This window comes from Anopheles funestus, chromosome 2RL (genome assembly GCF_943734845.2).
Source record: "Anopheles funestus chromosome 2RL, idAnoFuneDA-416_04, whole genome shotgun sequence".
In the NCBI taxonomy this organism is placed as follows: Eukaryota; Metazoa; Arthropoda; class Insecta; order Diptera; family Culicidae; genus Anopheles; species Anopheles funestus.
Window position 1 is genome coordinate 34230193 of NC_064598.1, and position 26627 is coordinate 34256819.

A 26627-nucleotide genomic window follows, 5' to 3' on the forward strand; every position below is an offset into this window, starting at 1 on the left:
AACAATGACACCGGCAAGGCGCACGGGTGAGAAAAGCACAAGAAAGCCGCACGAGCACCGTATGGTTTCGCATAGCACCACTTTCTATCCGTTTCCGGGTTACGAAAGTGCAGAAAAAAAAACAGCACTGCAGCATATTTCATCGTTTCTTTGCCGCGAAACAACCTTCGGAACCGTCGGTGGGTGTAAAAATGATTAAGACGGAAACCGCGTCATTCCAGTGCACTGCAACCAAGCGTACCAGGCGGAAAACCGTACCATGATCGACTATTAGCACGAACTGGGAGGGACAATAAAAATAAGAAATGAGTCGGCAAACTGTTGGATCAACCAGCGGGCGGTGGGCGCGAAAAAAAAGAAGACAAGGAAACCAAAATTCAGACAGACACTGGAAACTTTCAGATTTATTTGCCAATCTTCAGCTTCCAGCTTTTATCGCCGCCGTGCAGTCTAATTTGTCCGACTGCGGGTATAGTGGGTCGAAAAGGAGACTAATTATTTTTATCTCTTCACAAGATTCGGTGTCATCTGCACGTGCCTCATGCTGGGGTCGCTTCATCTACTGCTCACTTTTTTGGCGGCGTGGAAACTTTTTTGGACCATTTAGCTGCCGGTATTTGCTACAAATATTCTAGCTTTCAGAAGAGATGCTTTTTAAAAACGAATTTAAAGCGCGAGCTTAGTGAAAGTTTAACGCAAGTTAAGTACGGGTGGTGTTTGTGAATAAAAGATCTATCATGCTGGCGGGGCAAATGATATAGAAAAAGGGAAAAAATTGAAAAAAAGCATTATAACTTTTCACAAATAATTAACTAATTTAGTAACGTAATGACTTAGCAATTTACCCTCTAAAGCTTCACAGTAAAAAGCTTTCGTTTCACGATAATTTTATTTAACCAAATAAATTTCCTAAACAGCTTGGGCAAATCATACTAAAGTTACTAAATAAACAGAATACTTCAACTGTGTACCCTATATCAAACACGCTCATAAAAGGCTTCCCACTTAACAAATCGTAGGTGTAAAGAATGGAAAGAAACAAAAATCCCAAAAAAAAACATATTCCAGTGTTCTTCCAAGAGACGAAAGAACATGAAACACATCACACAGAATGATTCCAACCAGCTTACATCGATAACAGTTCCACAGCGCTAGAAAATTATGCTGACTATATTGATAATGAAGTTACGAGGCTTTTGCTATTCACGACGACGTCGCACCACTTTGGAATTCTGCTGTCGAAGCGCGTTCCGTGATGAGAAAAGCGTTTCTGGAAATGAAATAATATTCTCCCACCCCCTCATCTCCCCCCCATCTCTCAACCCCCTTCCTCTCCCCCCAAACTTGCATGGAAAATTAGCAGTAGGTGACGCACAACCGTACAAACACGCTGGAAAGAATTCCACCAGAACGGTGAAGACATTCCACTGCCAATTGTGCTCGAAGCAGACGACGAATTGAGCCGTTCACTTTCGAGCTGCCACACAGCACACTAACTAAATCACGGAAAGCGCAATGTGAAGTAGTTGGGCCACAAGGAAAACATAGAAGCTGACAATTATATGTACGGCAACGTTACATCGATGTGCTTGCACACCAAGTGATGTTTATTGGAAAATTGTTACATAAAATGGTGTGGTTTACAAGCGAAAGCAAAGCTCAGCTGAACTGACTGCCAAACGAATTAAGTAAGTGTGTCTCAAAGGAAGCCTCACAAATCGGCCTCCGTAGCAAATATAATATTCCTTTCCTTTCTAGTGGAGAGAGATATGCCAGCAATTTAATGTAAGTATATCTTAGACATTCTGTTGCATTATTCCTGAGGTGGTGTGTCCCTGGGAATTTATGTTGGAATTAAAATTCTATCAATTCAACAGCAATCTCAAAAGATTGATTAAATGTGTGACTTTGCCAAACATTTTCTCCATCCCCTGAAAACAAATGACTATGAGTAAGAAAGCCAACCTTTCAAGTCGAATTCCCTTCACCGTTTACAGCCTTTGTTCTATGGCAGGAAAAACCTCCTGTACGATATGAAACTATTGTTGGGTTTTTAGAATTTCGATCACCATTCTCGTAGGAACTATATGGCTTTATCCTCCCATCCCTTTCCCATTAAGGGTTGATAAGTTGATGGAGCATCTTAGGTTAATTAAAAACTAAACATATGCCACACAATATGCTTGGGATAAATCCGAAAATGGATTGCCACGCATTGGAAGAATGGAAAATGAAATTCCTGCTTCTGAGAGCCACAGTCAACTGTCATCAGTGTCCTGTGCGTGACAGTCCTGGGTTGTATTGCAACATGACACTACATCTCCATTCTTTATATTACCTTACCCAAGCAAGGAAAGCTCCCACTGGTATTCTTCAAGAAAAATGTGAAAATCAACACAGCGTATTGTAAAATCAAAGTTCTGGAGAAGATTGTGGCCCCGTCACTTTGGGAACAATACGGGAAGGATCATTGCGTCTTTAAACTGGACGGTGCCGATCCCCTTCTTTTTCTTCTTCTTCTTCTTCTTCTTCTTCTTGGCTTAACGACCTTACAGGTCACGCCGACCATTTCTGGCTTACTAGACCTATTTTACCACGTAGCCGGATAGTCAGTCCTTGCTACGGGGGAACGGTCCGGATGAGATTTGAACCCGGTCCGGCCGTGTGGACTGGCGCCGTTTATCACATGCACCACCGGACCGCCCCGGCTAATATCCCCTAAACGTTCCCAATAAACATAGCTTCCAATAGCAATTGACTTGAAAAAGTCTATCTTGTTATTTTTTTATTTTTTTTTCAACCTACGAATCCATAAATCTACTTCAATTCATCAGAACAATTTCAATAATAAACCAAATATGCCACAATGCCTCCAATGCGGCACGCTTCATATGCTACAGCTTTCTGGCATCAAATAATTGCATACATACATGAAGCACCCTTTTGTAATGTGTGCAATGCAGCGAATATTTGAGCTGCGTCGTCCAGCGATCCATAGCGATGTACGAAATATGTTTGTACCATCGAATGCTTCCGCTACGAATGATACTACGACCTACCTTACACACTGTGCTACTGACTCGGAAGTTCAACGTTTGACAGTGGCACTTCCGTACATCCCAACACAAAAGCGGTATAAACGAAATGACCCAATAATAGGCAAAAACACACAGCACGCTACACAGAAGTGTTCCTGTGTGGGGCTGTGGCCATTATGCTACCGCACGAATGAAGCCGAGATACCAACCATAGCTATCTAGCTGGGCCGGCATCATTAGTGTGGGTCATTCCGCCGTAAATTCTGCTCGTTCTATTATCATCTTTAATTGGCACTCTCGGCAGCATCGGGTACAGCCCGGAGCGATCAACTATTACAACCTAGCTGTACGCTACCGGCCACCGGAACGGAGTTTCAGCAAAAGGACCTTGTTTACATCCGCCATAGTCAGCGTTACGAAAAACTGTGTACGTTTTCGTCCAGACTAGTAAAATGCTCCCGGGGTGCCCTCGAAACGCTACGGATGAAAGGAACTGCCCGAATGAATCAAGCCCCCTTTCTACTATGGTCCAGCTGCTGGGGCATAACATCAACAACAATCACTTCGTTAACCGTCGCTAGTTATCGTCTTATCAACAGGTCGTTGCAAAAGCGAACCACCCTCCATTGAACGGTGGCGCTAGTAGGCCAGAGGACAGTCGACAAACCCGGTATACACGACCCAACCGAAGCTGCTTAAATGTGTTTCATATCATTTTCACTTGAACGGGTGCTATGCACAGCCGCGAGCATATTACGTACAATGGAAATCGGATGGAAATTGTGAATCGAACTCGATCGAGTGTTTGTATGCCACTCATCGAACCTGTTCCCATTCACAATTTCTATAAAAGGTATACTAACTTCAGCAAGCAAGAAACCGCGCCCCAGTTAAGGCCAGTTTTGCACGTGTGCTCTATAAAAAAAAGTTTAAAAATAGACAAACGAAAAAACAGGGAACTAACACTTTCTACTCCTTTTTTTCCGCCCTCTTGCTTGCAATGAACGGTTCAATGAAAAGTGTTAAGTACCAAACTTTGCATCGGTAACAATATTTATGACCTTTACGAGGGCCATTTAAACTTCGTTCATCGTTTAACTCCCGCCTTGACGCTGACACCAAACTTCTCCAAATTGCTTTCTCAACGATTGCAACATGAACAAATCGGTAACGAATTCAACACCAGCGCGCGTGCGAACCACCCGAATGCATCTGATTGACTTTGGATCATCGAAATTTAATCATCTCTTGAGGAGAAAAAAAATCTAAAGTAAGAATAGAACCAACAGAAGAAAAAAACATTATCCACCCTTCCGGGTACCCGTGGGCCATAAGGCAATGATGCAAAACGTGCTGTCATCAGCACAAGATTCGATCCTTCCCAAAAACACGGCCTCCAAGACTCGTTGCAGCCCTCGTTAACGTACACCATCGATGATTGTGTGCTCATAGCCGTTAGGTTAACCCGTATTACCACCCACACATCATAAATCAAATCGTTCAAATTTATTCCCCTCGAAAGAAGATTTACGGCCAATCGCTCCCAGCTGTCACCGGGCTTCCGGGAAGTCACGATACTGGTGGCCGACAACGGTCAGCTTGCAGGCAAACCATCTATCTGCATCGGCATCTATTACGATGATATTTTCGGGGTGGGGCGGAAGGGCTGTACATTGAAAGTTTAGCTACCAGGAGATTCTTCCTACCGTGTGTACGCACCAGAAGCCACATCCGTCGGGAAGTGTAAAATGTCGAAAAATGAATTTAAATTGTCTCGTGAGCTGTGAACACTTTGCTTCGGAGGCCAAATCTCCAACGAAAGGGGCAAAACTTTTGCTCGTTGCAAAAAACTAACTATCCATCGTCTGCTTGCTGCTTACGGCATCTGCCCGTTACAAAAGCACTGCTGACTTGTTTTGTTGTTAAAGTTGGATTATAGTTTAGATTTATTTTATTCTACTTTCGCGCTACATTAACGTTACTGGTGAAGTTCAAACTCGAAACATTCAAACCGAACTGTTGTCATCCGCACTTGGCCCTATCAGCTGTCCCTCAGCATCAATGGGCACAGCCCAAGCGAACCTCAATGCGTCCTGTCGCGAAGGAAGCAAATCGACCGTAAGCCCTGGAACAGCAAGGCGGCCTGTCGACAGCATGATAAATCTGTTCGCAGCATTTACAAACTTCCAACCCATTTGGGTGTTCCAACGATTCGCCGTACAGTTGGACGATCGAGAGGTGGCTCGAAAGGATTTGAAAAACGGAAAAATACACACAAAAACTCGTCCATTCAACACTTGGACTTTGTCTGATCTAACCGGATGGGGGGAACATGAACGGAGTAAATTGGAAAAGTTTTTCATCAATTTCTAGTATGGGTCCACGAATCGCTCGGGTCAGGATCCAGAGCGACGAGTAGGCTAATATAGCATCCCAAAATTCCACCGACGATTGTGTCCCTTGAGGGGGAGTAGGAAAGTTGTACCGAATGGCGAGAGAATAAAGCAGACAACAACCAGAAAAAAAACTCATTACTTTATCGATGAATTACGAAGGCAGAAGCTCAGGCAGAAGCCGAATGCTAATAATCGGCAATTGGCTGTACAGACAGTTTTGGCAGAAAACTTTTATCAGAAATCCAAATGTACGCGACAGTACGATTGTAACAAGATATTCAATTTTGCACATTTTTCTGATCAATCCGATTGCTGCGCATTAAACATTGTTCACACGGGAGGGGCGAAGAATTGTCGGTGAGGATGGTATGCAACACTTCAATACATTAGCATAAGTGTATGCAAACGAATAAATGCGTAACTGCGATTTCGGTTAAATTACACATTCAATTGTACAGCGAAACGCTTACCGCTTACTAAAGATTGCTATCCGAATAAAAATAAAAATAAAAAAGCATTTCAACTATTTTCACAGCTGAATACACTTTGCACCACATGATTTTATGCACTGTTAAAACACATCATGTTATGATACAATCGTAAATTATCTGCTCCATTTGTTGTGAGTTTTTGTAACTGCTGCGTATCCTCAACATAGTGACCAATTATGACCATACACCTCTTGAACGGCTGCAGTATAATCTGATGCAATCCAACACCAACCGTAATATCGAGTGATGAAAATTTTATCCACATTGCATAATTGACCAAGAGAATTTTGTGCCAGTCACCTAAACAATGTTATGAATGTTGCTTTTTCTATGCTTATAGGAGCGTGAACATTAGGAGTTGCTTTACCGCAGCTTTAAACACGCATAAACATTAATTATGCTTAAATGCATTCAGAATTATAGGTCAAGAATTTTGCCTATGAAAATTATGCATTTCTGCATGGAAAAGTTCTTCCAGCACATTTCATCACACCGGAGATTTATCATCATTTCTAGATAATTAACGCTTTGTATGGTGTGTGATGATTGAAGAGGGACACCCGTCGTTTTTTTCTTCGCTTAAGTGCTTTTAAATAAATTCTCCCATTTACTCCCTTCCTCCTTACTTTCCCTCCCTTCATTAAAACGGGCTTGAACGGTTGAAGTTGAAAACCGCTTTAACTCGAATATCAATTAAAATAACAACTTAACCTGTTCCCCCTGTCATTCCGATAGATTTCTGTCGGCCATTTCTAGCGCTAAGCAATTGTGCAGTGGCATCCAAGCAAGTTGGGTTGCGAAATCTTCAGGATCAGATGAAATAATTAATGATCGCCAACCACACCCACTACATAACCATTATCTCCCTCCCCACACAAAGCCACCCCACCCCGCAAAAACCCATCCATTCATTAAATCGTCCGCTTAACAGGTCACTCAATTAGAGCAACCGAAGGGCAAATCCTTGATTTGCTAGGATAAATGACACTGGCTTTACAAATTCGTTTGGACGACACCTTTGCGATTGGAATGGTTCCCGGTTTTTGTTACCCGCATCCCTATATAGATACCGTCACCTTGAAAGCTCCACTAATTTCTCACCTTCCAATTGTGCTTGCTTGAAAGCTACGGGTTGAAAAGGAGAAAAAGCAATACGTGACGGACACGTGGAAGAACGTGGTGATACGGGTGATACTGAGAATGAAACAGCTGCCGTGCTATCCGAAATGCGCACGAAAACGAAGAAGACGAGTTTTCCAATCCGAGCCCGAGTGCCACTTGCCCATGGTGCAGACAGGAAATGGCAGGCTACCTTTGGGTTGTTTGCGATAATGTATAAGATACGGACAGTTGATGCGGGGGTAGGTATGGTGACGTCTGACAACCGGTTGAACCGGTACGGACGGTAAAGTTTGAATGAAGCACAAGCGACAGCATTCAATAATTCAACGCCCAAGCAGCATGATTTATGCAACGGTAAGGAAAAAACCTTCCACGAAATCCCTAAAATAATGTTGACGTTTGTGGTTCGATATTTGCCTCTTTACATTCTTCTTTTGGGGAATGAAAGAATTTGCTTACCCAAAAAAATAAACCGAAATTGTTTCGCAAAAAGAGCAAATATGTTTCTTTTACCAAGGATATCACTTTTCCTTCAAGAATGTTTTAAATTAATTCTAAAAAGCATTCCAAGATACTTTTGTACTTGTAAATTTCAAATATAAATGTGTCTTCTTGTATGTTTTGAAATGTCAAAATACAAAACAACAATTCTACGCTCTACTCAACAAGATAACATTGATGTAGATTGTACGTTACCACAAGTGATCATGCCAACAATTTACATACTATGTTACAAGGACTCATATGAAACCGGATAAATGAATAATTAAACTCAATTAATTTTAACCTGTCCTCGCTCTTGATCATACTCTATCCAACGGTACACAATAGGGTCTGGCATATATAATATGCAAGTAGCATGTGGTATTTACAAAATGATACAAAAGTTGTCTGTATCGTCAGGATGTTGTAACCAGATAAGCAGCAGTTAGTAAGTCTGCCGTGGTCAATCAATTCGATCAAATGCCGTAATCTTACATTTATCTCCGCTATCTCTACACTGACAGATAGACCGGAACGACTGAATGTAAGGATTAGAGATAATTAAATTATATCTTCATGTAGCACAACATTTGAGCATCAAAGGATCAAAGTGTATAGCACGTGTGTATGTGTGATCGTTTTTAAGAATTTATCCAAAATCGTACACTAGAATTTTCTCAACAAAGAGAAGCCAAGATACCGCATAAAAAAGAAACGAGAAAATGATACACCCTTCAAACGAATTCATCATCCGAACTCTTCAAAGACTCATTCAACTTTCTTGTCAGTCGCTTATTCAACTTAGCTCCGAATGGGTAATAGTTCATCCACTTAAGATTCTGATCGCATAAAATCTACCACTCCTTTGGTGGAAGGGAAAGTACTAAACCCAGGGCGTACATCGAACATTGGAAATGGACTGATCCAAGAGTGAAAAGTTTCTGTCGGTCAACAACTATCCTTACATTGGGTCCATTTTCCCAATCTAGATTCTGTGCTTTTTCCCTTTTCCTCCCTTCCCTACCGGATGCTGTTGGTGAAGGTAATGAATTTTAATTCACTTCCGGGGAGACTTTTCGAGCATTTTGGGGTTTTTTGGGCCAAAGTTCTAATTCAAGCATTGGTCACTTCACGATTGGCTTTCCGTTGCGGGAAGAACAAGGGAAAGCTTGATTGGATCAACGTCGGATCCAGCGCTAATGGTAAGCCGAGGAAACCCTTGATCTGTTGGTTTTAATCCACATTGTAAATAAAGTTTTCCTAAAATAAACGCTTCACAGCACAAGACGTTACGTAATGCGTACGTAATTCTGGCGAATGAATTTAAGGGGGCCCTCTCACCGATGAAGAGAATTTGTTCTATTTGCATTGTAAATTCTTGCGCCAATTCGTTGGCTTCCGTTTAATGCGATTGGAAATAGTTTCGGTTTTGGTCCAATCGGATCATTCCTAGAAGAACCAAATTCCACCAAAATGCCTAGCCAAATGCCTGTCTCACCTGCCTGGTGTGCGTACATCCTCACTACCTGTGTGCGAGAAGGTTCGGTCGAATTCATTGAAATTCATTTCGCGTAATTAGAGCCGAGCAGCTGCTAACCAATGTCCAAAGCCTGTGATCAACGATTTACGTCCCGAGCAGAGCAATTGAACCATTCACGATCGCAACGGAATCGTTTAAGTGCTCAATAGATGCTTCACCAACGTTTTGGCCCTCACAGCTATACAGCAACTTCAATCGGTTCGTCGATTACTTCCGCCGGAACAAACAGGACGTTCGTAAGTCGTCCTTCGTTAACCTCAAAATCTAAAATCTTCCGCCTCCTTTGGTACAGGAACACTGTTACTAAACTGTTACGGATGTACATCTAACAAGCTACACGGAGGGTTACCCCCCACGCCCATTTTCCGGTAGAGTAATTCCCCAACAAACATTTACCTGATGTCCGGAGCAGATTGAACCGTTTGGCACTCGTATTCTGAAAGGGCTATGTACAGGGCAGGATGTACGGGGACCCCAGCGTGACGGTCCCGGTAATGGCACTGAGTTAAAACTGTTCGTATTGCTGCATGGATTACAGAGCGGTGGCGGTGGCAGTGGTGGACCGTGCAGGGACAGCTGCGAGGGACCGTGCACTAGCGTGCCCATGCCGGGCCCGGGGCCCGGTCCCGCCGCACCCGGTCCGACCACGCCCGGTCCCACTGTTGGGCCCGCACCCGGCGGTAGTCCCGGTCCGGGGCCATGATGACACATCGGTCCGCCGCAGTTCGGTATCGGCCATTGGCCACCACTGTTGATTCCACCGCCGCAATACGGATCCACGGCGAAATTTTCTTGGCTACCAGAACATTGCAACCTCAGCGTTGGCGGTGGCGATGATTGTCTCGAGTATATTTTGAATCTTGCAGTGCAGCGCCGGTAATACACGCGTTATCACGCCGTCTCGTTGGAAGCGTTTGCTGCCGGTTTCCTCTATTGTTGCTGCGGTGCGATGATGCCAGGTGAGACTTCGCTACTGTACGGCTGCTAATGTGTGGATTCGTTCCTTTCGTACCATCCACGTGCGAACCTCCGGGTTTTTTTGGGCTGTACGATGATTCGGTGACTTCAACTTCAACTATATTCGGTCGGTTCAAAACACGACCAACGATTAACGTTCGACGAAGTTGCGTCCGCTGTTCTGCTTCTGTACCGTTCTGAGCGGATCTCCGATCACGATGTACACCATCACCGGTGCCACCTAATCGATACGGTCGACACCATTATCAGGCGCAGCACAACTCATTGAGCAATTCGGAGCCAATTGTTCATAAATTTAACAAACGCACGAACACGCGTACTTCGTAAAACATAAACGCACGTACACTCAAACACAGCTCGAAAGTAACAAAAAACCACCGTTGCCAGGCTTGCACGCCCGCAAACAATGTTCGACTACACAACACACTTCACAATGACACTTCCGGAATTTTGCTTTTGTGAAAGCAAAGCTCGTCGCGTTTGCACGAAGTTGGTTCGCTGTGATTTCGTTATCGCACACTTTTCTAACAAAATGTTTCTTTTGCTTGTTCGGTTGTTGTGAGTTGCTGTTAGAATATCTGTACACAGGCGAAATACAAAAAATAGGCCCACATTGAGGTTAAAGAAACGACACCAACTTAGCTACTAGGGCCGCCGCTTCCATTATACACGCTCCCCAATTGGGTAAGAGTTTTTACACTCGTGCCACGGAAAATTTCCACACCCAGGCTATCGATTTCCCACAGTTTCCAGCTTCGCGCACACAATATTCACTGAACCGAAGAAGCTCGTACAAATTAAAGATAAGCGCACAGAGAGGAGCCTTCATTGTTATCGACTTTTGTCGTTCATTTTTTTTCTCGATGGCGCTGTTTTTTCCTGACCTTTCTTTGATTACGAGTTTCGAGTCTTTGTACACTTTTTGCCTTTTGAATAGCGTCCCTTTTTTTTTCTCTCTCTGTGTGTGTGTAATTTAATTTTTGGCTCAATTTGCCTGTAGGGCTGCCTTCATGGCTGGCTACCGAGTTTGTTTTTCGCAAACAGTCTGATGGGGAAAGTTGTTTTTTCTTTCGCTGCTTTTCTTCGCTAGCAACACTAATGTTGAAGGTTTAACAAAGAACATATAGATATTCTATAGAGCTTGAAGGGATCATTTACAGCCGAAATTAAAGGTGTAAATGGTAAAGTTCCAGTTAATAAAAACAGTTTGATTTTGCAATGTCTTAAAGGTACCCTCTGTAAAGTATAAATAAAAACATTTGCCTTAAAATTTACCCCAACGTGCCTGTTTTTTTTACAAGTAAAAGAAAAAATAAATAAAATCTCGTTAAAATGTATTTAGAATCGAATAACAAAAGCCCGACTGGTTTCGGCTACCTCTGGCTTGTTTTGTTACAAGTATGCTTTTCCTTCGACAGTAAATACATTTTGAACCACCCTGTTTCAATGAGCAAGAACTCAATAAAACTTTATGATGGGAATAAAATGAAGATTGTGTCATATTTTAAATGCGAGGAAGCAAATACCACCCTGGACATGGCGTTTGTGACACAGTCAATCGGTAACATAATTGTTATTGGCACCTTAATTGGTGTTGTTTATTGCTTTAAAAACATTTCTTCGGGATCAACTTTGAGAAAATTAAAGCCACTTCAAGTGTAATGCTCTTTAAGTGCTGGATAGTAGTGAAGCATTCCTTACATGCTTAATAGTAGCTGCATAATAGCAACGTAGTGAATCATCATCGTAAAGTTTGTGTAATTTAAACACAAACCTTCTTTACGATAATGACAGTATTCTTATTCTTCTACTTTAAATGTGAAAGCTATATGACTTTTGAAATTCAATCCTTCCCTTTTTTTTAAATAAAACCCTCGTTATTCTTCAACAAAAAAACTCCTAATGCAAACAAAGTTGATGTAAAAACCAACCAATCTGCATCTTCCTATCGATAGGTTCCAGCCTTAATCGATAAGCGGGGAGCAAACAAAAAAAACTCATATCCTTCCGCGTTGGCGAATATCAAACGAAGAAAAAAGCGAACGAAATGGGTTTGTTTTTGATCACTGCCAGCGGCTAAGTTCGACCCGATGATCGGCGAAGCGGTGCACAGGATAACAGTGTAAACGGTCACCATTTTCCCACAAACGACCAAACCAGGCACCAACTAACTGGGTTGCAGTTTTTCCACTGACGCTGCATTTTTCATGATGGGCGGGAATTTTTCAAGGACTCTCTCTCTGTCGCTCGGTACTGCCCACAGTGCCGTACGCTCGGCAAAAGGGGTTAAGCGACCGACCATAGCCATAAAGTTCAATTTATTTTCCTTCTATCAATGGCACTTTCCCAGTCAGTGAGGGTCCAAGCTGAAGGCATACGGAAGGTAACAGCGTGCCCGGGGGAGCAGGAACGAACTGCTTTTCCCGGGTTTGGGGTTTTCTAACGCGACTGTCACAAGTGTCAAATCGATGCGCAAAAGCGGTACTCCATATCCTGTGGTTCGTTCGTCCCTTTCTGGGACGTCCCGAATCGCCAATAAGTGAGGCGTACATAATCGAAGCGACTGCAAATCCGTTAGAAGATCTTTCCACACAAACCATGCTTATCGTTCCGTTTGCAGTCGCTTACAACGCCATGCTAGAGACGTAGATGCAGAAACACTTTTCACCAGCCAGACAGGGCCGGTTAAGGACATATACGTGTACTTGAACACTTTCCCGGCACATTATCATCTTCTGTGCAAGTGTGTCAAAACCAAAACGGAACGCTATTATTTCGAATGCAATCGATCGAAAACGCATTTCCGTCTGTCACAAAGCGGGAAGCCATTTTTACGACCAATCAACTATTGTTCAACGAGCCATTGCGAAAAGGGGGGTTTGACCATGGACACCGGCTGCAAATAAAGTGGGGGGTTGATGGTATTAAAAAAATGATGATTGCAAAAAATTTAAGTTTGCTGTCATAATAGTTCATCTGATTATCGGAACGATATTCAAACGTCATTAGCCAAAGTAAACAAGCAAGCTCGGTACAAACACACACAACTGATAGATGGGATGCGTGTGATTAATGTTTCAAAATTCGATCACTCACGTCCGCAACGGTGGATGCCAATGGGAAAATGAAACAAATGAACGAAAAAAAAAACGGAAATGGGATAATCGGTTAAAAACGGTTGCATAAATATTTGCCCAAACGTTACCATAAAATCGTTCTACTCTTTGCGCTTCAACTCTCTGTTTGTTTGCTGATGTGTTTTTTTTTTAGTTTCATTTCCCTTGTTCATTTCGTTTCAATTATTGTGCGTCGCGCCCAACATAATTTTGACGAGTGACCATTAAAAATCCCACCACTTGGGTCCCCCCGTAGCTGCCCACGAGATCACGAGTTGCTGCGCATGCAAGTTCGTCGTTGTGCGAGATACTGATGGAAAATGGTTCGGAAAGGAAAAGCTTAAACGTTCATATGCTGCTGCTGGTGCTGTGTTATTTTATTTTATTCATTTTTTGTGCTTGCTCCGCTAAAGGAATTTAACTCCCTTGTGGCACCTCACACTGACAAACGCACACACACACACGTATAAGAGCTGGGTGCGTTATAATGCGTTTGACTTCACATGGACGGTTTTGGAGGATTGGCTACAGCACGTCAACGCTTCACAGCAATTGAGTTCTTATTTGAGCTGGCTCTTCCCCTTCCCCTCGTCCCTTTCCATGGAACCTGGAATATTTTCCCACTCATTTCGGTCATGAATTTTTTATGATTTATTTTAAACCTGTCATAAAACATGTGCTGAATAAACAATGCGCATTCACCACCCGCTTCCATCCTCAAACTCCATTCAGGGCTGTGTTACTCCCGGCACTGCGCAGGGCAAATGTACCGCCCCGTAGCAATTTTTCGCAAGTAGTTGCGCTTTCTGGCCACCTTAACATTTGTGCACGACGACAAATTCCATGTTTTCCTTTGCATTTTCGTTGGAATGGTATGGAAATTGTAGCATCTGTTTGCATAAGCAAAACCATCGGTGTGTTGTAATGACAATTTTTGACCAAATTCAAAAGTAAAAACATATTCACCAAAAAACACCACACATACTCGCAGTGGAGTTGAAAACAAGAAGTAATACAACGTCATCGTGGATACCCGGAACAGTTCCTACACGGTGTCACAACTGTGCAAAAATCTGTAAATTTCCTGCCCATGCTGCCCATCACAACTCCAATCACTGCGCCACGGCGACTCATTTTAATGACTATGCTAATGCTACCGAGGCGCTAGGTTGCATTCCCAAATGTGCCGCAGTACCACTCCTGGGGCTCATAATTAGTATAATTGAAATTTAATTTTTATATTCACCATAACTCTCGCGATATAATTATACATGCCACGGCTTGTTTTTTTTTTTTTTGTTGCCTAGTCACATGGGCAAGGGCAAAATGGTCGCCAGCTGGGATTGCAGTAGAACAAATAAAAGCGATAACAAAGCGTCATACACATTCGGTCGGCTGTTTTCGTCTCCTTCTGCGAATAAACCGAGCCTAATTTTATGCGGTTGTTTGATGGCGGCAAAACTCGAAACCCAATATTGCCAAGAATATTCGACAAACTCTCCCTCCCAACCCCCTTACCCGGAAGCCTTACAATCCGAGACCGAAACGGCAAAAACCACCGAACGGAAACCATCGTCCACAAGATAGGCCGGCGCGCGCTCGCAAAGTGCAAGAAAGCTGATGGAAGTATTAATTATTCTCACGATGGTATTATTCCAAACGCGGTAACACACCCCAACCAAAAAAAAAACATTCACATTCCCCCACTCCATCCAGCATCCTTCTTCCGGTCCGCGGGGAGTGCCGGAGATCCGCTGCACACGATCACAGTCGTCCGCAAGCATATTTGCTGCACGTCGCATACCGCACCGGGAAACTTTGCCATACTTTTACCAGGAAAGTTTTTCCCTGTCACGCCGCGCACACGATATGGCTTTATTAGACTTGAAATTAACAAAGTTTTTTCACCCCATTGTGTGGTGCGGGAATGCCGACGAAGATGGTTTTGTGACACAGGGCCGCACACACACATACACACACTTTGGGGATCATCTCTTTTCCTGGAGTAAAGTTGTCAGCTAGCCAACGGAGTCAGCTGGCCACATCATTGTCGCTTGGTTGATTTTTATCAAGCCTCCATTCACTCTCCCGTTTTGCCGTGGGGGGAACTCCAAATGCTTTGCTACCGAATGCCAGCAGTTCTTTCCTTCCCGGAATGATGAACAAATAAACACAATGGCGGGCCTAACTAAGGTCATAACTGGCTGGTTGGGATTCCAGCTCACACGAAGCAGTTTTACGCGGCCGGAGAGACGAATTTGGAGGCATTCTTTTGGAAAATCGTTTCCGCTTCATACGTAGGATCATGCTGCTGTGCTTCTTCTTGAAGACGATCCTTCGCGATAACAAGTTTTGGGAAAAGCGAATTAAAATTTGACACTTGCTCATAAACTTGATGGTTAATTGTTGATTGCGAAGAAACACGTATGAAAACGACCAAAGTTGGTCATACACATTTTATCTAAACCGTTAGCACACACCGTACCAAACGACCCAACTTGCTTCAACATTTATAGCAAAATAATTGCATAAGATGAGATTTTCTTAAAAAGTATTTAGCAGTTTAGCAACTCCATAAAGGATGCAATAAACATGATTGTTATTGAAGCACTTGAATGATACATAAGCTTGTTTAAAAAAGCAACAAAAAAAATCAAAACATCCCAAGACTAGAGACTCTCTGAATTTCATCACTAGAAGTCAGCAAAAAAAAAAAAAAACCCCCGACCAACACTCCACTATCAAGCATAGAGAAAGCACTCGACTCGACAAGCACTGCTAGTGAAGCTTCTCATTCATTCCTCATCTATGATTCAGTGAGTATTTTTGTCAAAATCAGCTTATCATACTTCATACCGCTGCTGCTGCCGGGACTTATTTCCTGCAGAGTGACAAGAATGAACAAAACTGCTGCTTCTCCGATACATGCACAGACACACACACACACACACATTCGTATCATATGTTGAATGCATTCCGAATGCTGCACAATGAACATTTCGCGCATACAATCCGGGTTAGTTTTGTGGTGACAAGTACCCGGTACAGGACACTCCTATTGCTGCTGCACGGTGTACGTCGGGCCGATAGCAAACGTTACCCATTTGCACAGTTTCAATTGGTGAAAAGAATAGAAAAGAAAAAAGTAGTGACAGCACACATGTACAAAATCCTGTCGTACAAGCAGTGGGACGGGGTTTTTGTTTGAGGTCAGTGTTTCTTAAATCCCTTTTGATCGGGTGTTATTTTTGTGCGAAGAACACGAATGTCACGAAAGATAAACCTTTCTTCATATTCCAGCAATCCTGCAATGCATTGAAGCTTTTGCATTATGTTGGATCAGTGTATCAACGTCACAGGACAATCTAATTTCGATGCTGCCAGCTTAGTGACTTGAACAGGCGAATTAAATGAATAGCAAGTACGTTGCATTGCAAATCAAATTATTTCTTCTAGTCGTTTTTTATCTTCAGTTTAAATAACTTTCTTAACTTCTCTTAAGCTAAAAATAGTGTATCAATGTTTTAACCTAACTTTGAATTAGCTATGAAACTTTGAAAGACTTTAAGAAATCCTTTTAACCGTAGAGTTGGCAACCAAATTTACACACGTAAGTTGGCAACCGGCATACCCGAGTATTCCATACGTTTTGACGCATACAATTAATGTTTTTTTATTATATTATATAAATTATATACTAAATACTATACTATACTATAATATACTATAATAATAATAATATAATGATAATTAAAGATTATCATTTATTATATTTTTTTAGATACGATAATACTAACGATCCATTTGAAATTTTAAATCCGAAAAGAAGAAGAAGAGAAACGTCATTCTCCATACGAAATGTATGGAATACCCGGGTATGCTGGTTGCCAACTTACGTGGGAAAGTTTAAAATAAATCAAAATAAAATACTTATTGTTTGTTTAAAATTACAATTTTTGTACCAAAATTCGGAAATAAAAAGTTGGGAGGCTACAGAAAATTTCAGGTCAATACAAGCAACGAAATAAAAGTTATTGCAGTTCAAAGTAGAAAAAAATACCCGGGTATCCGGTTGCCTACTTGAAGGTTAATGTGAAAAGACCTTCTGTGGAAAATTACACATTGCATACATTTAGGCGAACTCATGCAAGACAACGATTTTTGAAGGGCAATAGTACAAATTGCATCTTTGTTTTTCGTGGCGTCGCTGTTCGGTCTCATACACCGAAGATCATCGATCGCTTTTCTTCTGGACAGGCGCCTCATAGCTACAAAATTAATTGTAGCAACTAACTGTATTGGGTAAAGATTGTATTAGAGATAAAGTTAACTTCCGTATATGACAATTAATGTTCCATAAATCTTACAAATCTTCCCATTACAGAGTTCGGTCAGTATGATTGAAAGCTCATGATATGGCGTAGGAGCACTTCATCAGTATTTAATGGTCACAGAACCAAATGCAGGACACGTAAAGAGACTTATTCTTTATCGCACCTATACAAATGACGCTTCTAGATTTAGATCAACTTTGTACCTTATTTGGCGGACAGAATTGCTGATCAAATTTTACCGCAAAAAAACCTCACTAATGTTGCAATCTGGTACGTTCTTCTTTCTTTTGCCCCCAGTCTGATTACCAAAGCTACATTCTCACACTTCGTACTTCGTTTAGTTCCGGATTCTAGCACACGGTATGAATTATTGGATTCCGTAAGTAAGATGTGTTTGTGCCGTGGCTCATTTCATCGAAAACCCCACCAAAATCCTGGTAGGTGTTCATGTTTATTCATGAAGACATTCAGCCTGGCTTCACATGTGCGCGCACATGTTCTCGTGTGTCATTTGGCTGTCGAATGAGCGAAATATCCTCGGCACCTCGGTACTGAGCTTTCCTTCCCCCGTACAACGGATTTGAAGCCGCGGCGAAAACATTTCCGGACAAACATACCCGCATAGAAGAACGAGTTGCAAAACACACCGATTTCAGATTTAAGGATCTTACTCGAACTCGTTTCTTTTTTGTTTGTTTTCGTCTATCCTGCATTTTGTTTTGTTCACATGGAAGGTGTGTGATGTGCGCCGTACGTAAAGTTATTCCGATCGCAGCGTGTCTCAAGTGGAAGGTTTAGGCACACGCTGCTTTAAGGCAATCGGTTCTCAGCGGTAGGCTAATGTCGTGATTGCTCTCCCGCTAAGACCTATCTTTGCCGTAGAGTGATGAACAAGAAAAAGAAAAAAAACCACCCAAAACCACCCAAAAAGCAATGGGAATTAGCACGCAAACATCTTTCAAGGATATCACCGAAAAACCTGTCTTGTCCTTCATCTTCAGCTTGGAGTCCAACATACCCGAAGCGTCGTATTTTGCCATTCCTCTTATTTGGTTCCATTTCGTTACGTACGCTAAAGCTGCTGCTACTTCAAGGAAATTAATCATTGATAAGATGATTACAGTTTCAAATCAGTGCCGTGTCTCTCAACGTGCATTAGGGTGTGTCTCCGTGTTTTGTGCAAGAGAGACAGAGAGAAGGAGCACAAACAAGCAGAACTGGGCCGGGGTGTAGGATTTATCGCACCACGAGGAATACCACGCAACCTGAGCCGATGAAATTGAACTTCCTTCACGAGTTTCACGAGGTTTCGCCCGCCGAAGGGTGAATACGTCGGGTTGAGCCATCCACCAGTGCTGTCAATGCCTCGCACTGATATGAGGTACTTTCCTGCCCTAATGCATGACTGAGATATTAATAAAATATCTGATACACCTTAAACCATTCGTCGAAGATTTATGTTACGGTCGAGGATTTATTTCGCCAAACAACTTTCAACGCGTACAGAAGATGGGATGTACTTATTTGTATAATGTTTGTCGATGTTACTAATAATTGAAGCATTTCAGTTTGGTTTCTTTGTTTGTGTGTGTGTGTCTTCTTCTAACTCTACTACTGAAAATGTGCAATTCAATTCCATTTAACAAAAAATGATTGAAAAATCTCAAGCCTGCCCGGGGAAACACAAAAATACCCTTTACAGCTGCGTAACATATCAAAGGCACGTATTGAGCACATCATAAAATTGAAAATTTGAATATGTTTTCTACGCAAACACCAACAATCCCCCGACCATATCCCGGGTGCGTGCGCTTCGGAATCGGTTTTCTATTCGAATCAACAACATGTCCACGCACCACCACATTTTCCCAGAGCCAATATTGAAATTGCACGTTTGATTTCAATGTTTTCCCAAGCCAGAAAAGGTTTGGCTGCTCGGTGTAGGGCAGAAATCATCTTTTCAGTATTTTGCCGAACGGGCAAAGCGATAACACATGCCACCAGGCCAACAGCTGTGCGTATGGACGTACGGCTATTGGGTTGGTTTAATGTCCCCACCATCTTCGAAGATGCTCTAATCCAAATATCTCTCCCACGGGCCTAACGATGATGTTCGATGTTTAACCGAGAAGCCGCGGGAAGGGTAAAATTGTCATGTGGTAGGGGCTGTGTACGCGAAACCATTCTGTATCGCTTGGAAACGGGGCAGTGATATGGTTTCCCCCTGACTTGGAGTTGGAGCAGGAGCAATGATGCTTTAAGTGATCAGAGCACCTCTCGTATCCTCGATTGCCACAACCGGATGACCAGTGCACGATAGCAGATTGCCTACCGTCCGATCAAACGGTGCGCGCATTTGGGAGGTTTCTCTTCTACGTTCTGCCACTACTTCACATCTGTTCCCTTCACTCTCGCTTAAAATCGCCACCGAAACACAGCGCACTGATGGGAAAGTAAACACGGTTTCACTATAAGCTCAAACAGGGCTAAATTGGAAAATAAATAGCACCCGAAACCCAGCAAAGATGCTCCAAAACTAAGGTTAAAGGCGCTCAAATGTTGGATGCGTCTTCGTCATGGCTGTACTGTGACGAAACTGTAGGGGGTGTCCTCTAACCGTAACAATCGGGAGGGTTTCCTCCCGTCGCTAGGGATAGTATTTCCTAGCGCGACATGATGTCATCCACCAGCATCATCAGCTTCATCAGCAGCAAAGCTCATCATTTGCTTGTTTTGGGATGCTTTCATTTCATTGGTGTACTCGCGAAGCGAGGCAGAGGGAACTAAAGGTGGGTAACAATGGACCCAACAATGAACTACAAACAGAAAGCAATATTAATTCCACGGAAACCGAACGTTGAAGGAATTGTTGATGTTCCACTTGGAAGTAAAAAAATAAAAAAACCCCAGAACCCTGCTGAGAGGATCAAAGCAATGGATTGATGATAAAAATGAATTGCATTTGATTGTTGTAGCTGGACACAATGGTCAGGTAGGGAAAGCGTTAGCGCGAAAGAAAAATACGCCGAACAGAATCAACCTCACATCAAAGGATTCACGTTGTGCGGAATTGAATTTGAAACTAACTGAGAGCGATATTACATGGAATCATCTTCAATTACATTCTACCGACGTATGGCACAGAATGTTCATAACAGATATTAAGAAGCTGCTGCGTGTTTTCCCCCTTTTTCCATACGATTACCTTTAAAGAAACGTTTCCGAAATTCCGAAAACCAACCACCATTCAAGTGTCTTCAGGTGCTTTAGGAAAAATCTAAACCATAAACCATCTCAACACATCGTCTAAAGTACATTTTATAGCAAGTGTTTGATAGACACGAGCACACCCACTGGAGTCGCTAAGAAGATTAAGCGTCGAGCAGCATCTTCAACCAGCGCCCCATACACGTCGAGCGAAAGGCTTAGGGCTAAGAATTGCAAATATGCCGACAAATCGTGCCAAAACCCGGTCGAATGTATGGCAAAAGCAAACGAACGTACGGCGGAAAGCAGGTCAAGAAAAACACATCCACCTACCCACCCGCCCGCATCACTACCGGTACGATACGTTTGCGCCAACACGGAAGGAACGTGAAATTTATTTGCTTTTAATCCTACGTGCGGTTGCGAATGGGTTCGATTCGGTTATGTAAAAACGGGGGAGGTTTTTTAATGGCATCTGGTGGTTTTTCGGTTGTTGGCGAATACGAAACAAAACGGTACATGCTTATGTTAACTGAGTACGAAAGTTTCTACCATATTTCAATGGTAAGGATATATGAAAAAGCCATCAAAAACTTTTCACAATTAATCAGCTTTCATATGCGAAAAGCCGCTTGAAGGTGGTACGAGTGTAATTAAAATAAAATATTGTCATTGTACAACATATTTCAAATCCATTTTTTATAGCAAACTTAATCGAAACGAAAATCCTTTTTTCTCTTTCATCAAAAAAATATCGAGAATAGATCATAAAAGTAAAATCCTTAAAAATAATCTGTATCCAGAATCAAATCGAGGCTTCACTCAAAAATTTTTGTTTGTAATTCCCCAAAATATGCTTCCCACTCGCACTATGGAAAATGCAAAAAAAATGTGTCCACCATTGATTAACATTTCCATAATCCTTAACTGCGTGTGGTTGATAATGTGAAGGATTAAACTGAAACGCATTCAGGTTCTCTTCATTCGTGGTATTTAACAATTATCCCACGTCAGAAGTGAAAGATCGTAACAAAAATTCACCATTCGCTTGATTCGCTTGATCCCTTCACCACCACAGGTACGTGCTTCCTGTTTGACCCTTTTGATAGTACACACCTTGTTGCGAAACAGGATAAGCTTCATGGCAACCTTTATCTAATGCTGAAGAACAGTTTCCTCTTTTTCCTGGCCCTCCCAAGAGCAAAATAAAAAAAACACACACCTTCCTTTTTCACTGTTTAAGCACTGGAGCAACCGATACGCCCACCGGATTCGAAGGATCATCACGAAGGCATATTGGGCAACTTTTCCTTTCCTATCAGCCGCAAGGTAAAGATCGAAAATACCAACAGCACCGAACGTTTTTCGTAAACTTCCGATAAAGAAAATAAACAAAACTACGAACAAACTCGGGCCACTCTCATCCTTTTTGGATGATTCCATGCTTAAACACCTGGACGGGGTTTTTTTTTGTTGTGAAAATACAACATCCCTGTATTCCGTATTGATTCACGAACCTTTATAAGAATGAAGCACCGGCACGCATTCGAGTGTCATGCAAGCCAAATTGTAATCTAGCACATTGCTTAAGTGCGTGTGTTTTGTACCAAAGAAGCAACCGAAACCAGTAGCCATGAGTCATGGCAAACAGACACAAAAAAAAACTCAAGTATCTATTCATGCTATCGATAGGGGGCAGACCTTAGATAACCGAAACCAGAAAAGACCACAAAGCCTGTTCGCTCTCGGGAGGGATGTAACGAGTACAGTAGCACCACACGAAAAAAAAATCAAACACACCAGGTTGCTTACTGGTCGCTTAAAGATGTTCCTCTTCTCACCTAACTAGAAGCTGTGGCCTATTTTTTACCTCCCCAAACCAACAGCAACTCCAACAACAGATAAAGCACACATTAAGTGCAAAAAGCAAAAAAAAACATACTCGCATACTCGGGCTGAGGGTTGAATAATAAAATAAAAATATGAATATTATACCCCCGGGGTCAGTTTCATAACCTTTCCTTCCTCACGGAACAGCATAACACTAGATGTATGCTTTCGACCACCCCTGGGGGCGGGGGAGAGACTCCAAAGACACATGCGATGAGCCATACGGTTTGTGATGAAAGGTAACAAACGTTGGTGGATGAAAAAAAAATGAATAACACAACAGAAAACCCCAACCAATTGTGAGAGAAATGCCAAATACTTGAGGTCCTTTTTTGGTTGGTTGCCCAACAACCAGCAATCGATAATGAAGGTACACGTGAATGTTACACGGTAAAGGCAAAGCACCAAGCAAAAGGTTTTGTATAAATATTTTTGTAGAATCTAAAAGAAATATTAAAAATAGACACTGTTTTAAAAAATATTTCTAGCTACCGAAAGACTTCTTATCTATTGTAATAAAATAAAATGTCTTACAAACTTTTTTTTATTATCCCTCATTCTATTCAAATTGATTGCCAGAATCGCCAAGAAAAGTGCCAAGTGTTCTGATGCAAAACACGAAACACTAATCATGCAAATAAAACTGTTCACAAAGCTTAAAACAGACGTAGCAATTAAAACGATAAAGACTAAAAACATAATACACACAAAGTGTATATGCTCCGACAGAAGGTAAAGTGCAGAAATTAATCATCGTCTCCTGGGCTACACTAATTAAGACTTTCGGGAAGTGTCACGACAAAAGCAAAACAACGTGTCCCCCACATCGTATCATTCGTCGCCATCGCTGACGTGTCCTTCTTTTTCGGGGCTGTGGTGAGGAGATACACATTTTTCATCAGCAACACAATGGCACACACTAGCAGCAGCTGCTTTAATGCCATTCCGAAAAAAAAGTACCCCGATGGCGCCGAGACGCGAATTTACACGATTATCCTTAACGAGCATTTCCCACATTACAGCGTTACGTACCGATCGACGATTGTGTGTTTTTTGTTGTGAAACTGTGTTTGTTTGTACGACATCGTACAAAATTGTAGAAAGTAGATGATTGGAAACAGTTTGTTGAAGAACAAAACAAAGGAAAAAAACTGATCCACAGGGAAAACAACTCTTCCCAAAAAAAAAGAAAAAAAATCGGCTGCTTGCAATTGTACCGCAGAAAGGTTACGAAAAAGTTTAATTGATAAGGTAAATGTGATGTGTCCGCAGTATGCGTCTGTTGCGAGTTCTGTTTTACGTGTTCCGCCAACGAAACGCAGCGAATTACTTAGACATCAGACAAGAAACGCAAGTTTCGCAGAGTTCGTGAACCAATTTTTTGTGTGCTTTCCTGCACGCGTTTTGTTTTTCTCCGCACAATCAACCACTATCAAACCCCCACATTTTAGGGAGATCCCACATACATACACACGAGCGCGCGCGCGAACATACTTTTTATCCGGAAAACCGTTTTCTTTTCACCTAAAACCACACCATGAGGTTTGTTCTTACGGTCCCTCCCCCCCAAAAAAACCCAAAATGCTACCTTTGGCCGCTGCGTTGTTTTGTTGGTGTGGTTATTTGGGGTTTTTGGGGTTTTTGGGGAAAAACTTTTCTACCCACACAGACACACACACACATCGCACACGCGGTAGCACAAGAGTTTGCACTTCTTTTCCCGCAGATTTTTTTTCCTTCTTCTATTGTGTTTTCTCCATTTTAACCGTTTTTCAGGTGGGTTATCCCTACACACCACAATATGTGTTTGAGTGCTCGCACACGAAAATGCCTAGCATTCAGCAAAAACCCGTTTGTGGCCGTTGCACGGGATGCCTGCAGCGCTACAACCAGGCGTTGTTTGAGTTTACTTTGCGCTTGAGTTTCCCGCAGCAGCACCATGAGCAAAGATGATGCACGCGATATGTGTTGCGAAAATTCTCGGTAACCGAGACCGAAAAATAATAAAACACCGAGAAACAACAAATTTCGCGAAAAACACACACACATAGCTCCATTTCTTTACACAACAGTTGAAGGAAATTTCCAATTCCATTAACTCTCGTGCAACGTCTCTCTGAATGGTTTTGCTCTCAGTTCTTTTTTCGTTTTTTTTGTTTCTATCCATACACACCATCTCCACACGTAAACGATGTGCGTGTGTGCGTGCTCTGGTTTTGTGTGCTTTTTTTTGCTGTTCTTCTTTTTGTTGCTCCCCTGTGTTTAACGATTCCGGACCAATCCATTCGTGTACATTGTTGCGCAAAAATTATGATCGATGTCGTGGGTTAACCCTGGTGGGCTGATCACCGTTCACCATTCTGCCTTTTATTTACAGCATGACGTGCCGTAATCTTTGTTCGAAATTTTAACCACCTTGAGGGTAAAGATACAGTACTCCACACACACGGAAATGGAAACGAAATCCGTCCGACCGACTTTTACTGCGAGCAAAAGCACGCTGGATGCGCTCCGTTTTTCCTTTTCGAGCGACGCGAACGGAAGACGATGGCGCCACGGAAACCACATACCACATACACATACGAGCCGCACACATACACCGACTTTTACGCGTACCCATTCGCAAAGCAGCGAGCAAAACGCACCAACACAGACGGGCAGCAGACGCAGTCGTTCGATGGTTTGACCAAAATCTTTGGCAGCGGTACCACTCGTCGATTAACTCGTCGCGAGGCGGGTGGGTGATGTAGAGTAAAACAAGTTCCGAGTTGTCCCAGGCAATCGGCAATATGTTCAACAGAGTCACAGCAGTGTTCAGTGCTCGGAGATGGAATTAGTTTCATGTAAAACAGAATGTAAATAGCCACCATTACTGATCAGACGGACTGATCCGTAATTCGGAACGACTTTTCCGAAAATAGTACGAAGTTGTACGAATTTCTATTGTTCGTGTAAAACCATCATGCATGAAAGCCCCCCCTTTTTTAGGTCGGTATGTTTTGCTGCTGCTTTTTACAAATTCCATATTATCCTTAATCGAAAAAAAACAAAATCCTACCACACAAGTTATCCGATATAAAGCACACTTTTGGCGTTTTTTTTTTACAATGAGCAGAAATGAAATGAAAACACGAAAAAACCAAAAAAAAAACTGGAAGTACACTTTGCGTTTGGAAAACAATATGCAGTATAGGGTGGTAGTGTTTGTGCTTGCACCCTTTCGGTTGAAGGGCTTCCGTTCAACTGATGCTGGAGCGCGTTCTGGATGCGAAAGAATCCTAAAAGGTTCCGTCGTCGGCTCAACCGGGATGATGACACCCCCGCACACTATACCACTCTACGCACACCACACGCATCCATGTATACAGATATACACTTACAATACAACCCCAAAACATACACAGACTCGCACACACACACAGGTTCACGAACGCGCGCGCGCTCCACAAGGGATGTGAATGAGAATGAGGGTGGGTGGGGGCGCACACCAAACAACAACCGTACACAACAAAGCCAAGTACCGTGTGCGTGGATCCTTTGAAAGGATCCTGCTGCTGTTTGATGCTGCGCTCGTGTGTCACACGCTGCTACGTACCGAAACGAAAACTGGCCACCGTTTGCTGCGAGAAATTCGGGCAGCTCGTGCCAGCATCTCCCACGGATGCCACGAGGCGTTACGAGCAGCCGAAGTTGTTGGGAAAGCTGTCGCGGCTACGATCAGTGGCGCAGACTCCACGGATCAGCCTGCTCTGGGATGTGTCAAATGGGATAGCGATAGACGAGCGAACTCGAAATCATCGTCAGTCATTGTCTCTCACTCTCTCTCTCTCTCACTCTCGGTTAAGAGGTTTTGCAATTTGACCTGTTAGTCAACGTGCTCCGAAAGAAGTCCTTTCCGGTCCTTACCGTATATGGTTTATAGGTGTGCGAGAGAATAAATGTACAGGTACGAGAGCTAAATCAATTCCCACGCAAATCTTCGTACAGACCAGCAGCATCCCTGCTCGCCATTAGAAGGACTCTCCCAAAAAG

The 26627-nt window shown here is 42.6% G+C and overlaps 1 protein-coding gene across 6 annotated transcripts in view; it reads right to left on the bottom strand.

The window, feature by feature from the left end:
- Positions 1-26627, bottom strand: part of LOC125760998 (peripheral plasma membrane protein CASK) — a 229278-nt gene that overhangs the window by 95918 nt on the left and 106733 nt on the right. For 2 of the 6 annotated variants that reach the window (XM_049421718.1, XM_049421717.1), the window contains exons 1-2: positions 25654-25944; positions 9467-10626 (exon numbers count right to left, since the gene is read on the bottom strand). The exons of the other annotated variants lie outside the window; for them this stretch is intronic. In XM_049421718.1, coding sequence (XP_049277675.1) covers positions 9467-9781 — 315 coding nt within the window. In that variant the 5' untranslated portion in view covers positions 9782-10626; positions 25654-25944. Of the gene's footprint in view, positions 1-9466; positions 10627-25653; positions 25945-26627 lie in introns of those variants that run through there. 6 annotated transcript variants of the gene reach the window in all.